Below are 17,022 nucleotides of genomic sequence, written 5' to 3' on the forward strand. Positions count from 1 at the left end.
TAACTTTATGTGTGAATTTATTAAAATTATAGTAATAAAAATCAAATAGATTGAGTTTATAATTTATAAATATAATAAATTCAATACTAAAAACTTTTATAATTACATATAGAACTTAAATTTTGAAATCCACCCAAAATTATGTACTTCTAATACAAATAATGCAAAGTCATTTAAGTGTCCCAACGAACATACTCCTAAATTAGTACATCAAATAAAGCCACATCCATCAAAATTTGTTAATACTGTACAAAATTTGGTTGTATTCACTTTAATTTCATTAATTATTTTCCTTGATGAGCTTTAAATGAACACAATAATTGTTTTTCAAGAATAATTAATTTATTTTAACTATTTTTCAGACAAAAAAAAGAGTTTAAATATTTTAAATTTCTTATTATTCCTTTCTTGATTTGGTTGATTTAATTTGTTTGATCTAGATATTGATCAATCAATTTCTTTCTGGTGGGAAACATGAATATATTTTTGGATATTTTTTACCAAGGTTGAACTAATATTTATTTCTTTAATTAATCAAAATATTATAAATTAAATAAAGAAAATGAAAGGTGGCCAACCTATACTACTTCTAAGTAACGCATTTCATCGTATTTGATAATGTTGGCCACACCATCCACTATTTCATTATAATTCATAATTTAAAAAATCAAGTAGGGTATTTTTAAAAATTATTTTAATCATTTCAAAAAATAAATAATGATACCTCTTACAACATACTATATTATAGTCTATATATATATGCTTCGTGTACCTTTTCTTCTATATTTTAATCATTCCAATTATACTTATGACATACTTTATTGTGAGACATGAGTGCATGTATCAAATATCTTCTTTAATTCCTTGCATCATCATCATTATTATTATTATTATTATTATTATTATTATTATTATTATTATTATCAATATTAATAATAAATAACTGAATAAATGAAAATACTCAACACTTTCCTCTATCTATATTCACCATTATGTTATTTTAATTTGTGAAGTATTTATTGAGTGAAACGTTTAAAAGAGAAAACGATGATAATTTAGCAAAATAATCTCATATTAAGGATTTTAAATTATTTCTTGAAGTTTGTGTAACAACATTATAGATTAAACTTAGAACTACTAATAACTCGTTGATAAATATAATCACACGAGAGTCCAATTCAAGAGGAATACACTATGTCTGCATTTATACATAGTTGGCCTAAATTTGTTAACACAATAACATAATGCGATAGCTAATTTTAATTTATTTATTATTATTATTTTAAAAATATATATATATATATATTATACATATATACTACAAAAGTCAATTTTTTTTAAGAATGTCAATGATACCTAAATGTTGGCAGAAGAAGACCTTTTCCTTTGCTTTTTTTGACTTCAATATTGATGGAGACACACACTTCCTAAATCAATGCCTGATGTACCTGCACTAATTATGAAAACACTATACAAAATATTGGAGAATAATCATTTATGTAATATGTAGAAAGTTAAAAAATTTGTTTTTAGAATATATATCTTTTTCAGGAAAAAAAATATAACAAAAGGGAACAAATTAATAGAATTTTCCAACTCAATACTAATTTATTTAGTGTAATTTGTGCAACATTTGAGATTTTTTTTCCCCCAATAAATGGATTGATAATTTTTTTTAATAGAATAGTGGTGATTAAATTAGCTTCTCATTGACAAGGTTATTACTAATATTAACCAGATTGATTATTGATACATCTATTAAAGTATTTATCACCTAAGTAGATGAAAAATGAAACTTAATATTAACCAGATTAATTATTGATACATCTATTACAATGTTATTGGTATATATAAGCTCATTTGGAATTGATTTAATATTAAAATGGCATCGGAATTAAATTGCTAAAAAAAGTTTATATGGTTTGCATCCGACATGATAAACTTATGTCAAAAGAACTTAAATTTAACTTAAAAAGATAATAGACTCAGCAAAGTATGGTTGATGTGATTTCAACGTCTCACAATTAAGAAACTTAATTTATTGTTATAACCTGAATTTTTTATTACAATGTGAGCTTGATATCAAGGGCGGAGCCATCTTAGGTGAAGGGTGTCTGGTATACATCCTTCACCAGAAAATTATATGGTGTACAAAGGTTAAATGTTAGTTATTGCCATGGCTTGATATACTATGATTGATAAATCAATGTTGGAATGCCTTGATGATATTATTATAAAATTATAAATGAAGGTTGGCAATCACCATATTAGATCATTATTATTTTTTCTATTATGCGACATATAACAAATAATTTATATATATATATATATATATATATATAAAGAACATTATAGAAATTTGATTGAAAATAAATATATACCTACTGAACTCATATGCAATCAGATAACAAATTATGCTTGAGAAATATAACAAGTATTTTGAGTTGGGTACATTAAATAGGATTTCCTTACCAAGAAGATATATTTGAATAATGTGTATATTATATCCAGAGAAAGAGTAGATATATTTTGGCAGAAATTATCGGTGAACATCTAAAATTGACACGATTTTTCACTTAGACATCTCAAGTGAGCCTTTTACATTTTAAACACATGTAGTAGGCTCCTGTTGTGTTGTAAATATTGAAAACACCCTTAAATTCGGCGCAAATTATTAGTTTCATCCCCGAACTATTGAGAGTCTTTAAAACACCCCTTTACTTGAGTAACTGAACGTAAATACACCCCCGATCTTACAACATGAATGAAATACACTCCTAAATTATCGTTAAGTTTAAGGGTGTTTTTAATACTTTTCTCAACATTTTATTAAGAGTTTCATGCTCCTACAAGAGTTTGAGACTACTTACTATGTCATGTGACAAATCGAGGGTGAATCTAAGTTTAGTTAGTCAAGTAAAAGAATGTTTTTAGACTGTTAGTAATTAAAGGACGAAACTGATAATTTACGTTAAGTTCAGAGATATTCTCAAATACTTTCTACATATTCATTTATAAAAGATGAACATATACTTGGCATGGTCTATTTGTATGTGGTATACATCATGAACAAGAAATCAATAATGGCAAGTGCAATAAAGGGTAGCTCCTCATGAGCCAAGACAAAGAGAGTGATGATATATATGTCAGAGAAGTGGAGGGACCTTAACTGGCCCCTTCTTCTTCTAAAAGAATATATAGCGGTAGTAAGAGGTGGAGCCAAAATTAGAAAGTTTGAAGTTTTACTAAGCTATCATTAATTTTGTTAAGGGGTTTACATATATATATATTTTATTTTTTTAAAATTTAATTTTCTAATACAAATACATGATCTACGAAAAAGCTATCGAGTTCGTCCAAACTCACTAACTCCACCTTTTTTAAGCAGTAAATGACATGGTGATAAAGTAAAAGCATGCAGAGACTGAAATTAAGAATATATAAGAAAACAAATATCTTCTGCCACTTAGCACATGCACAATTAAAAAAAAATTGCTTTCTTCTTACTTTGTTAGGAATAAATAACTAAGCATGTGTATAAAACATAAAATAGTGGGCAAAAAGTGGGTTGTCCTATCAATTAATTTTCCCTAATTTTGACAAACAATAAGAAGAAGTTCATTTAAAGTCTATGGACTAATTAGTTATATATACTGATCAGTAGGTGGTTTGATTGTACACTTGCTTAGATAGGGTTTTGTAATGATTCCATAAATTCAATAATATCAATGAAATGCTTGTTTTTAATGCAATTTTATACTATATATATAGTCGATCGCTAAAATAATAGTCAACGAATATATATTTAATGTTCATCAGGAAGTAATTTCTAGTATATTTGTGTTTATCGAGTTCACAAAACTCACTAAAAGTGAAAGTGGTACCTATCCGAGATAACAATAGAAATTAAAAGTTGTAACATGAGAAATTCCTTCCCATAACTTTGTAGACAAACGCATGTGGTCAATTATACTATTCCCCTGAAAAATAAATAAATTATACTATTTCAAATATTCACCATGTAAGGTTGAAATTGGAGATGATTGATAATTAAAGTATACATTGTCTTCATTGTAGCAGATAATGTGAAATTTAAAAAACATGTACTAGTTAGTATTTATTTTGTTTACTTTTTCGAGGGGAATACAAGAGCACGTGAATGAAATATCTACACAGAATGTGCAAAGATTTAGAGGTCTGCAGAAAAATAAAATAGTACTTATACTGATAACATAGAAATTTGTCTGTATTACAGATTGAATAACTTATGCAAGTGTTTTATTGTATAAATTAAGGCCTCTTATTAAAATTTGGCTTTCAGAAACTAGTAATATTATGGACCTGCTCTTGTTCAACCAAGAAACTGTCTTCATGTTCGCGTATTAGCAAACTTTTAAACACTTGTATCCAAACATGTAATTACTTATCAGTTTCGACATTTGATATTTATCAGCTACTTTTGATCAGAGAGGCTGATAAGATAACCATCTTCTCAGCATGGCCAGACATTCAACAGGCTTGTACTCTGGAGCTGTATGTCCTCCTCCCTGCACAACAGTTCAACAACAACAACAAAAAATGTAAACTTGCTAAAGAAACAGGAGAAAATGAAACTAGTTAATACAAGTCAAATAGTTGCTTTCCTTCACTGTGGCAAATGTCATTTTATTTGAATATGTTCTTGTATACCTGCATGTTTTAGTACAACGAAACACAAAGAAAAGACGAGAAAAGATCAGGTTAAGGCATGTTTCAAACACGATCAACGAGCTTTCATTAAGTTTTGAACTTACCCTGCAACTTGACTATCAACAATCCATGGTCGCCAATCATCAACAATAGAGTAGTTAAGAGATCTTATCCAATCTTTGGTTGATATATAAGGGATCATCATGTCATGATCACCACTGTTTCACATATAAAAAAATACATTTATGGAACAAATTTCATAACTTATAAGACAAAAGATCTAATAAGTACTCAACCTGTATATTAAGGACCTATAACCTTTGACACTGAGATTTGCATGATATGGAATGCTGCTATGTACTATCTTTTCGAAAGGCAAATCATCCTCAGCGCATCGCTTCCATTTTCCAATACTACCCTGCATGGGATAAAATTCATGTTTCTTTTTTATTGCTTCCAAATTTAGATATGTTTCTCATTTGATGAAGAAAAAAAATGATACATACTGTTCGAACATGGAGGGCCTCTCTGACTCTGTCATCATCAGCCCAATGGTAGGAGAGCTTTTCCCAGTCAAACTAGCATGACAAAAAAAGAAATATGTAAAAGTATGAAGTTTTGGTATGCACACAATGAAGTGCATAGATCATAATAGATATCCATTTTTTCCTTATTCCAGCTACGGTTAGCATTGGAAAGAGGGGGAAAACTTATGCGTGCTCTCTGTTTACATCAATGGAAGTTTTGTACTGTGTATATAAGCTTTTGTCAGTTAACTATACTTAAGTGATCTGTATGGTTACTTTCATCTGTAACTCTTAACTGATATGGTTAAGATACCAATTTTTTTTGAGAACAAAGAGAGGGGTAGGTATATTCGCTAAAGAGTGGATGACTTTCAACAGAATAGGAACCAGTTATTCTTACTCGACATCTTAGTCGTCCAGCATATAGCATCTCATCTAGAGACCTTCTTTCGCCAAACCATTTTTGTGGCCTCAGTGAACCAAACTCACAGTTGGGCTCCAAAATTTGCCCAGGTTCAAGTCCTTCTACCATCTATAAAAGTCACAGCATACTGATATCAAGCTTAGTCGAAAAAACAACCATAAGATGGAGGCAGCACAGACACGAACCTGATCATAAGTCTGACGATCATTCAAACATTGTGTGTTGCTAAGATGTATATCAAAATACTCTCCTTTACAATTTCTCTTCAAGGACTAGTACAAGAGTAATAAGCCATTCAATCAGTTAATGTGTGAAGCAAATGCTTATAAAAAAATCTTTTTTACATTATCATGTCATTTACAAGAAAATTACATGTAATGAATTACTCATAATAAGTTGAATTAGTAACCTGAAAAATAAGGCAAGTAACCTATTGTAACATGTTGAATTGCATTTACAGTGTGTTTTATTACGTTGTTAGCGTATAAAAGTTGAATAGAAAAAAAAGTTTCTATTTAGATAATGCAAACCTCAAAAAGTTCATCAGAAATAAGTCCCATTCCATGAGCATATGGGATCCTGTAGTTGAATTCACCTTGAAATGTCGATGGATTTCCCAGAAAATATCCCTGAAACCATTTGAAGGATACAAAATGTTAAGAGCACCTATAGCTATATTCTTTCATCAGTTTATGGATATAAAACAAAAGAACTCATTATGTAAAAACATAACAAAAAAGAAAAGACGAACCTTAAGATTAATAAAAGGCTCAAGTCCCTTTTCATTTCCTGCATTACCACATCATCGCAAATGGTGAATGATTAGACAAGGGGAGAACAAGCAAATGACGTTCTTGGGGGGAAAACAAAGGTGCACTTCATTTGAATTCCTACCATTTGCTATGAGTTGAGAAATGATTGGTATGGATATTCCAGAATAGGAGTCCCCAGCCACATAAAACGGATTTCTTAAGAATTTTGGGTGATCATTGAACCACTGAAAAGAAATGGATGAATTAAGTGTAACGGCAAAGCCATTTGAACATGGAAATTTGATTCCATAATTTGTTGGACATGAAAAGTATGAGGTTCAGGGATTTAATTACCTTCTGAAGAAATTGATATGCATGATCACTAGCTTGTAGATCATCTGATTGGCGAGCCGCTGAAGTTCTTGCATAGGAAAAACCAGTACCAACTGGAAGATCTAAGAATATAAAGCTTGCAATCTGATTAAACAACATTTTAGTTAGTCTGCAAGTTTATGAATATCCCAAGATTAGTGACTGACAGATATGTTCACCTTTGTCCATGTATGGGGATTCAAGACCAGCGAGGGGAAGCTACCATTATATTCTGCTGGCTTAAAAGCACCGTACTCGACAGGCTCAAATGTTATTGGACCTATCTCAAAGAGAAGGCCAGATAAAGCAGAGCAGCCAGGGCCTCCAGTTAGCCATAAAATAAGAGGGTCTGATTTTGGATTAGACTCAGACTTAATGAAGTAGTAGAATAGTTGCACATCATCTGAATCACCCACTCCTATGTACCTGAAAACACCACCCTATACTTAATATTGAATGCTGAACTTCAGTATTTGTACATACTTGTTTAGCTACGAGTGTTTTCACTTTTGTGAAATATTGAAATACTGGTTCGAATAGGTATTTTACACACGAAATTTCACTCTCCTCCGAGAGCATTCCGCCAGTTTTTGGCGGCTTTGACTGTACGCCCAGTCATTCCAACGAAACCCCTCACCCCACCCCAGCTTACTGCTGACACGGAGTTAGCTGGGGATTCTTCTTTTGAGTCCTGCCATGATCGTGCACTCAACGAAAGAGCAAAAAACTGATTTTCACTAACAAATCATCAAATTTCACAAATACGACTACCAACTTCCACAAACTTTTTAAAAACAAGACTAAACATCAAAGAAGTAATAACTTTTACACTTACCCAGTTTCAAGTTCAAAAGGAAGTGGCCCTTGGAATCCTGGAAGAAACTTAACAGGTGAACCTGCAGCCTCAACACACTCTGGAAAATGAAGTACTTCTGCAAGAAGAAGAAGCAGAACTGAAAACAGATTGCAGCAAAGCATAAGACTTCTCTTTCCTTCGGCCATTGCTTTTTGTCATAGAGAGCTTTCTTCACAAACTCTCTGAAAATATATAATAATGAGTCAACATTAAATATGAGAGACAAAACCAATAAAATAGAAAAAATATTCTGACTTGTAGTCCTCATGGCTCCAGGCCATGCTTATGCACATTGTAACTTACAAATTGTACTAATTAAATATGCAAATGGAGTTCATGGAGATCCAGCAATTCTGGTATATTTTTCTACAAGTCAACTTCCCATATGAATCTGAATGAACTCTTCTGCTGAGTTAATATCTCAGATGTTCATTCAACTTTGAATAGTTCATTTAAAAAGTCACTTAATTTTGTTTTATAACTCAAAAATCATTTAACTATTGATGTTACACTTAGAAGGTCACCCAACTATTTGTATTTTACTTAGAAAGTCGGGCTAATGAATTAAGGGTGACAAAAGAGTTTCAAAATGAAGAAAAAGTGACAAAAGTTTTAATTATTGAGTAGATGTGACAATTTTATAATTAGTGCTAATGACACTAATTTAAAACCCTCAAGTTTTATTATTTACATAAAACCCCTATTTTCTCTCATTTCACACCCTCCCTTCTCTCCACCCTTTTGTCACTGTCATCCCCTCTCCTTTTGTCATTGTAACCGTCGCTGTCACCACTTCCTCCTCTACCACAACCATCAGTTCTTCCTCTATTGCCATCACTCTCTTATTTTTTCTCTTTTACCACCATTGTTGCCACCTCTTTCTTCTCTACCTCTGCCGTCACAACAACCATCACCTCCACCTTCGTTGTTATCACCAACATCTCATTTGCCACTCTACCACCCTCTCTTTTATCTCACTTGCTACAACAATTATTGTAGTTGTTGCAGCAACTTCAGCAAACTTGAGCAGCTGCTGAAAAAACTTCAACAGTTGTTGAGCAAACTTTAGCATTTGCTGAAAAAAACTTCAACAGTTGCTACAATAACTTCAGCAGTTATTGTGACAACTTCAGTTATTGCTTGATTTTCTAAAAAATAAAAATAAAAAATGACTTTAACTTCAAAAATTTTAAAATTAAAGCAAATTAGTTTGTGAAATAGGACCAACAAGAGAAAAAGAAAAAACGTGATAAAAAATAATGAACAACAACGATAATGATAACAACAATAAAAAAGAACAAGTAAATGGAAGAAGAGAAAAAGAAATGAAGAAGAAGAAGAAATTTGGAAAGAGAAAGAAAAATGGAAGAAGAGGGAGAAATAAATCTTGAAAGAGATTTTAAATTTTGAAATTTAAGAAGGGAGGGAAAAATTTTCAAACATTTTGAAATTAGAAATTGGGTTTATTTTGAATATTTTTAAAAGTTTAGAAGTTTTAAATATTACATTTCAGACCTTAATTATCTTAATCACTAATTAAAAAAAGTTTGACTTGTCAATTATTTTTTGTCACCAATTTTAATTTCAACACTTTTTTGTCACCTCCTCCTCAATTTACTCTAGAAAGTCACTCAATCAATTTAAATAATTTTTTCATTAAATTTTATTTTAAACTATTTTTTAAGAAATAATAAAATATCTATTTTAATTATCTTATTGATCCGCTCCAATTATTTAATTATAATTTTTCTGAAAAAACGTACAATAGCAAAGAAAGGTTTTCTACTGTTTTTTTAAAAAGAAAAGGTAAAAACAAAAACTATATTAGTATATTTCAACAAAATAATTTAAATAAGCATTTTTTTATTTTTTTAAAATAGTTCAATTATTTTTTGTACTTTTACAAAATTTAATGAAAAATTATTTAAATTGATTGAGTGACTTTCTAAGAGAAATATAAATAGTTGAATGACTTTCTAAGTGAAACATTAATAGTTGAGTGACTTTTGAGTTATAAAACAAAATTGAATGACTTTACCTGATGTTTGGATTCAGCAAAAGTGTCTCCATATAACATGACAAACAGATTGTTTTTTTTTACTATCCCATAAATCACTATTATCTTCTTCTTTTCTTTTTCCTTCTGGGATGGGAGATGGTGAATCTGCTCATTATGTACAAGAAATTCTTTTTGAGAACAGAAGGGATTTGACCTTGAACTCCTGTGGAGTGCTTTGAGATTTTCTAATGCCGGGGCTTCCGTTATTCTTATCAGTTCTGTGTATTGTGTGTATACATATAGTTTGGTGTTGAGATACGAGAGAGAGAATCGTGAATGGGGTGCAAGATTGATTAAATAATATATACTAATATTTCTCTGAGAGAACTTGAATGAAACTTGGCCAAGGAAAGAAAGTTAATTTGGTGCCTTGCTCAATAAACTCAGAACATTGTGGGCAACAAATAGATCTCACAACACAAATGGAACACCCATTTTGGCTTATTATTAGTTCCAACACTTTTTTTCTAAATACATAATATCTTAATGATAGAATGAATTTCAATATTGGATGCTTCACAAAGGGGTTGAAATGTGTTCCTCAATTAATCAGAGAGGCTGATAAGATAACCATCTCCTCAGCATGGCTAGACATTCAACAGGCTTGTACTCTGGAGCTGTATGTCCTCCTCCCTGCACAACAGTTCAACAACAACAACAAAAATGTTAACTTGCTAAAGAAACAGGAGAGAATAAAACAAGTTAACACAAGTGAAGTCAAATAGTTGCTTTCCTTCACTGTGGCAAATGTCATTTTATTTGAATATGTCCTTGTATACCTGCATGTTTGAGTACAACGGAATGAAAAAAAGGAAGACAAGAAAAATTCAGGTTGAGGCATGTTTCAAACATAAATCAAAGAACATTCATTTAGTTTTGAACTTACCCGGCAACTTGACCATCAACAATCCATGGTCGCCAATCATCAACAATAGAGTAGTTAAGAGATCTTATCCAAGCTTCGGTTGATGTGTAAGGGATCATCGTGTCATGATCTCCACTATTTTATGAAATAAGTATGGTAAGTTAAGTAAATTCATACAGAGAGTCTATTAATTATGCAACAGATTTACGATATAATTACTCAACCTGTATATTAAGGACCTATAACCTTTGACACTGAGATTTGCATGATATGGAATGCTGTTTCCTATTATCTTTTGGTAAGGCAAATCATCCCCAGCACATCGCTTCCATTTACCAATACTGCCCTGCATGGGATAAGATTTCTAGTTAGAGACCAACTCTTGGAGCTAATGTGGGATCCGCTGAAGGACCTACTAGTTTAGGTAAATATCTAATGCATTCCAACTTTAATCTGTGTTGCTCCCAAAACTTTAGAATTCTTCTTTTATGAAAAAATGAAAAAGCAAAACATACTCTTCGAACATGGAGTGCCTCTCTAACTTTGTCATCATCAGCCCAATGGTAAGAGATCTTTTCCCAGTCAAACTAACATGACAAAAAAAGAAAGGAGGTAAAATATGAATTTCCCTAAAGAGTGGATGATTGTCAAGGGATAAGAACCGGTTATTCTTACTCGACATCTCAGTCGTCCAAGATATAGCATTTCATCAAGAGACCTTCTTTGGCCTATCCATTTTTGTGGCCTTGGTGAAGCAAACTCACACTTGGGCTCCAAAATGTGCGCATTGGTAATTCCACCAAGCATCTATAAAAATCATACAACTTATATCAAGTTTAGTCAAATAAACCAAGCAATAAGATGGAAGCAGCACAAGAGAAATGAATTAATAGACACAAACCTGATCATAAGTCTGCCTATCATTCCAACATTTTGTGTTGCTAGGATGTATATCGAAATACTCTCCTTCACAGTTTCTCTTCAAGGACTGTTCAAGAGTAGTAATCCATTTCATCAGTGCTTAGAAAAGCATTTAACTTCTATACCTTTTGACAGTGCAAGTATATTTTACACTACAATGACACTTGAAAAGATGATTACAGGTTACACATAAGAAGTTGAACAACATGTTGAATTGCATTTACAGTTTAAAGTTTTTATTACTTCCTCCGTTTGAATTTGTTTGTCTTACTTTCCCCTTTTTAGTCCGTTTAAAAAAGAATGTCTCTTTCCCTTTTTTGAGATTTCTTTAGTTTTAAATTTCCACGTGGCATGTTTAACAACACAAGATTAAAGGGAATTTTGGTACATTCTACATATCGTTAGTTTAAGACCACAAGATTTAAAAGACTTGTTTATATTCTTAAATTCCATGCCAAATCAAAACCATACAAACATTGTATGTGTATATAAGTTAAAATAAAAAAAGATGTATATTAGATAATGCATACCTCAAAAAGTTCATCAGAAATAAGTCCCACTCCATGAGCATATGAGATCCTGTAATTGTATTCACCATGAAATGTAGCCGGATTTCCCAGTAAATATCCCTGAAACCATTTGAAGGACGCAAAATGTTAAGAGCACCTATAGCTATCCTTTCATGATGTTCATGGAGTCTCTAACTGTGTAATGACTTATATCCTAATACAAAACAAAAGAACTCATTACGTAAAAAATGTTAAACAAAAACGAAAGACAAACCTTAAGATCAATAAATGGCTCAAGTCCCTTCTCATTTCCTGCATTACCACATCATATCATCAGAATAGTGAATGATCAACCAATGGAACAATAAGCAAATAATCGTTCTTGGAGGAAAACAACAATGCACTTCATTATAAAATCCTACCATTTGCTATGAGTTGAGAAATGATTGGTATACTTATTCCCGAATAGGAGTCCCCAGCCACATAAAATGAATTTCTTAAGAATTCTGGGTGATCATTGAACCACTGAAAGGAAATGGATGAATTAAATTAAACGTCAAAAGTCATTTGAAGATAGAAATTGGATTTCAGAATCTGTATCACACAAAAGTTTGAAATTAGAGATCTAATTACCTTGCGTAGAAATTGATATGCATGATCACTAGCTTGTAGATCATCTGATTGACGAGCCTCTGAAGTTCTTGCATAGGAAAATCCAGTACCAACTGGAAGATCTAAGAATATAAAGCTTGCAATCTGATTAAACAACATTTTGGTTAGTCTGCAAGTTTATGAATATCCCAAGATTAGTGACTGACAGATATGTTCACCTTTGTCCATGTATGGGGATTCAAGACCAGTGAGGGGAAGCTACCATTATATTCCGCTGGCTTAAAGTCACCGTACTCGACAGGCTCAAATGTTATTGGACCTATCTCAAAGAAAAGGCCAGATAAAGCAGAGCAGCCAGGGCCTCCAGTTAGCCATAAAATAAGAGGGTCTGATTTTGGATTAGACTCAGACTTAATGAAGTAGTAGAATAGTTGAACATCATCTGAATCACCCACTCCTATGTACCTGAAAACAACATCTTTAGTATTCAATGCTGAACTTCAGTATTTGCACATACTTGTTTGGCTACGAGTGATTTCACTTTAAGCGAAATATTGAAATACTGGTTTGAATGTAACTATGTCGCTTCTTCTTCAAATCTTAACATGATCATGCACTCAAAAAAAGAGAGAAATACTAAGTGGAGTACATAGAATTTTTCGTAAGCGGTGTCACCTTTTAAAATGAGAAAATAAATAAAATAATATAAACCATATTTTTTTTAAAAAAAAGCACAAATAAAACACAATTCATGTATATTGTTATAATTTTTTCTAAAAAAATAAAATAAAAAACACATTATAATATTTTTTCATGAGTTTTGTTTTATGAAATGTATTCAAATTAATTTTCTTGATAATATTATACTAAATTTTTGTTTATACAAACAAAATACCAAATAATCACTAAACAAAGAAGGTCAAAGAAAAAAAAACATAAAAAATGTGACTATGTAGGATTGAACGCAACCTACCCTAACGAATTTCAGCAGAAAACCACCTAAGCTACGCGCTTCTACTGTTCAAGCAGTGTCACTTTTATTATATAGACCTTTTATGTTTGCTTTTGTTTCATACCCGTATATACGATTTAGCCATTTTTTCTGGCGAAGCAGTGTCACGTGACACCCCTTCCCCCTTCCTAAATCCGCCCCTGGAAATACTGATTTTCACTAACAAATCATCAAATGTCACAAATCCTACTACCAACTTCCACAAACTTTATTTAACTTAAATTCAATCTCTCCCTTTTTTATATTTCAATGTTAAACTTATTTGAGTAGCTACAGACAAAGATAATTCCTTACTGCATCCAATTTAGTATAAATGTTATATACTTCCAGAAACAAAAACAAGACTAAACATAAAAAAGAGTAGCTTTTACACTTACCCAGTTTCAAGTTCAAAAGGAAGTGGCCCTTGGAATCCTGGAAGAAACTTAACAGGTGCACCAACAGCCTCAACACGCTCTGGAATATGTATTACTTCTGCAAGAAGAAGAAGAAAAAGAAGTGAAAATTGATTGCAGCAGAGCACAAGATTTTGCTTTCTTTTGGCCATTTTTTTTCTTCATATAGATCTTTCTTCACAAACTCTCTGGGAATATATAATAAGGAGTCAACATTAGTTATGAGAGATAAAAGCAATCAAATATAAAATATTCTATCTTCTCGTCCTCATGCCCAGGCACTGTTTAGGCACGCTGTACTTTAAAAAAATGATAATTAAATATGCACATGGAATTCATGGAGATCCAGCAATTCTGGCATATTCTTCTACAAGTCAACTTCCCGATATGAATCTGAATGAGCACTTCTGCAGTACCTGATGTTAGGGTTCAGAAGAATTGTCTCCATATAACAGAAAAATTTGATTTTGACTTTCACATAAATTACTATTTTCCACCCTTTTGGAATGGGAGATGGTTAATCTGCTCGTTATATAAATCATTATGTACAAGAAGAAAAATTTGAGAACAGAAGGGATTTAACCTTGAACTCCAATAGAATGCCTTGAGACATTCTGAAGCCGGAGATTCCGCTTCCGCTTCCCTTTCTTCTAATCGGTTCTGTGTATAGTGAGGGGATATGCTCAAGCATTGTGTGCATGCATATAGTTCGGAGTTGAGAAATTAGAGAGAACCGCGCTGCCGGAAAATTTGCCGGCGAGGCTTTGGCGGGAATGGGGTGTGACCGGTGACAGGTTAAAAGCTGGAGAAGAATGGTTTATTTGGGCTGAAGTTGTTGTGCTATGGGCTTAGTGGGTCACGTGAGAAGAGGAAATTTTGAACTTTTTGTCCTCGTTGCTCTTTAATTTTTAACCTCAACAAGAATTGCCTTTTTTTGGGGATGGGGCATAAATTTATATTTTTACATCATAACATTTTATAAATTATGTCTCGAATCCTTAAAAAACTTACTGTTTGCTAGGTATACATTTGATTATAAAGACAAAAAAAAAAAAAACAATTCATTTGAATGACAAATCGTATAATTAAATGTGAGAAGGGGAAAGGCACATAGATAGCAAGTGAAGTGTTATTTCTTACGTTGGGAGTAAAGACACTAGAGCATTGAGAAGCCCTTTTTCTAGATTGACAGTTAGACTAACAATCAATCACATTAACTGAATTGAATTTATTGTTTAGAGTTAACAACTTGAATATGATAATTATAATATCATTTGTCTTTAAAACGAGAAACTCATACACACCTATGTACTTATCTCTTTCAATTGTATAAATTTAACCAAAATATTAATGGAGATGAGAGATTAGTCCTACTTCAATTGCAATTTTAAATTTGTTGGGATGCCAACATATATCTCTTTCCTTGTTAAAAAATCTTACTCATGATGCCAACCCTATGATATAAAAGAAACCCAAGAATATCCTTGATCTTCTATAAAAGAAAAACTCATTAGTTGGCGTATTGAATTAAGTAACTTAGGTCATTCAATATTATATAATATATGCTTACGTTTATAAACTTCTTGCTTTTGGTAAAATACACCTTGTTATTTGTTAAAGCTTAACACCACAATCATTGATGTGCCTCCTCCTATGATTTTAGGTAATCTTCATTGTACCACAGCTAAATTTTGGATTCAAAAATTGAAGATTTATTTCTTTATCACAATAAGTAAAGTCAGGTTCATTTTAATTTATAATTTTACTTAATATTCTATGTCCATTTTATATTATTCATACAATAGATATCTAACTTTGAACATGCAGGGATATTGAGTTCTCACATGATTTTATATTATTCATACAATAAATATCTAACTCTGAACATGCAGGGATGTTGAGTTTTCACATGATGATGGATTAGTTTGATCTCCTTATACAATCTTAAACAATTCTAGTATTGAATCAAAGCCGAAGTTTTTTCCCTATTAATAGGGATAAGGGTCTGAAAAATACCTCAACTTTGGTTGGATTTGTTGTTGCGATACTAAACTTTCATGAGGACCTATTACCTCCCTAGACTATTTAATACCGTATTTTAAACATATATATCTGCCCACGTGGACATAAAAAATAATGCAAATTTATAAATAGTAATGTGTCCACGTGGGCACATATATACCTTTAGAATACACTATTAAATAGTTCAGGGGTAAAAAATACGGTATTAAATAGTCTAGGGAGGTAATAGGTCCTTATGAAAGTTTAGTATCGCAACAACAAATTCGATCAAAGTTGGCTATTTTTCAGACCCTTATCCCCTATTAATATAAAGGTGGACCTGTTTTATGAACTGTGAGAGAATTTGAGATGAATATTAATAATAATGATACAAAAGTTCATATGATAGCTTACGCTTATTATTAATTTAAATATAATGTTTATTTTGATCGTTACTTAATTTTTTATTGTATGATATTATTAAAAAATTTCTTTAGATAACGCTGAAAAATCCTATTTTGTGTGATTGTATCATTAATTTTTTTATTATATATATCTAACATTCATTTGCAAGTAATTTCTAGTATAAGCGCTACCTACTTGAAATCTCTCATTAAAAGTGAAGAGATTCTATTCATCCCGCCACAACGATATAATTAAAATTTGTAACACTCCCCATGACTTTGTAGACAAACGCATGTGGTCAATTATACTATTCCAATATTCACCATGTAAGGTTGAAATTGGAGATGATTGATAATTGAAGTATACATTATCTTCATGGTAGCAGATAATGTGAACTCTCTAGTACTACATAGAATGTGCAAAGATTTAGAGGTCTGCAGAAAAATAAAATAGTACTTATACTGATAACATAGAAATTTGTCTGTATTACAGATTGAATAACTTATGCAAGCGCATTATTGTATAAATTAAGGCCTCTTATTAAAATTTGGCTTTCAGAAACTAGTAATATTATGGACCTGCTCTTGTTCAACCAAGAAACTGTCTTCATGTTCGCGTATTAG

At 31.5% G+C, this 17,022-nt stretch overlaps 2 protein-coding genes across 2 annotated transcripts in view; both read right to left on the bottom strand.

Annotated features, from left to right (window-relative positions):
* The window catches only part of LOC125814297 (protein CutA, chloroplastic), a 154,945-nt gene that overhangs the window by 76,482 nt on the left and 61,441 nt on the right, over window positions 1-17,022 (bottom strand). The window lies entirely within an intron of this gene.
* On the bottom strand, window positions 4,787-17,009 carry LOC125814097 (uncharacterized). The gene is made up of 26 exons (XM_049493552.1): window positions 16,978-17,009; window positions 13,976-14,134; window positions 12,805-13,051; window positions 12,608-12,730; window positions 12,397-12,499; window positions 12,249-12,286; window positions 11,996-12,094; window positions 11,446-11,532; window positions 11,220-11,351; window positions 11,060-11,131; window positions 10,769-10,890; window positions 10,566-10,679; window positions 10,412-10,458; window positions 10,251-10,311; window positions 8,599-8,705; window positions 7,600-7,696; window positions 6,944-7,190; window positions 6,747-6,869; window positions 6,535-6,637; window positions 6,392-6,429; window positions 6,171-6,269; window positions 5,826-5,912; window positions 5,617-5,748; window positions 5,196-5,267; window positions 4,986-5,107; window positions 4,787-4,907 (listed from the first exon to the last, which is right to left on the bottom strand). The coding sequence occupies exons 1-26, from the start codon at window positions 17,007-17,009 to the stop codon at window positions 4,790-4,792; spliced, it is 2,781 nt and encodes a 926-aa protein (XP_049349509.1). The 3' UTR covers window positions 4,787-4,789.

The sequence above is a fragment of the Solanum verrucosum genome, unplaced genomic scaffold (genome assembly GCF_900185275.1).
Source record: "Solanum verrucosum unplaced genomic scaffold, falcon-dt-bn FXZP01000230.1, whole genome shotgun sequence".
Taxonomy (NCBI): Eukaryota; Viridiplantae; Streptophyta; class Magnoliopsida; order Solanales; family Solanaceae; genus Solanum; species Solanum verrucosum.

Bases quoted from the DNA above. Each gene is read 5' to 3' on its own strand.
- LOC125814097 (XM_049493552.1), bottom strand. From the start codon at position 17,009: ATGAAGACAGTTTCTTGGTTGAACAAGAGCAG. The intron at 12,500-12,607 runs GTAATTAGATCT...ATTTCCTTTCAG, and splicing joins CATATCAATTTCTACGCAAG to TGGTTCAATGATCACCCAGA. The intron at 12,287-12,396 runs GTAGGATTTTAT...GTGGTAATGCAG, and splicing joins TTCTCAACTCATAGCAAATG to GAAATGAGAAGGGACTTGAG.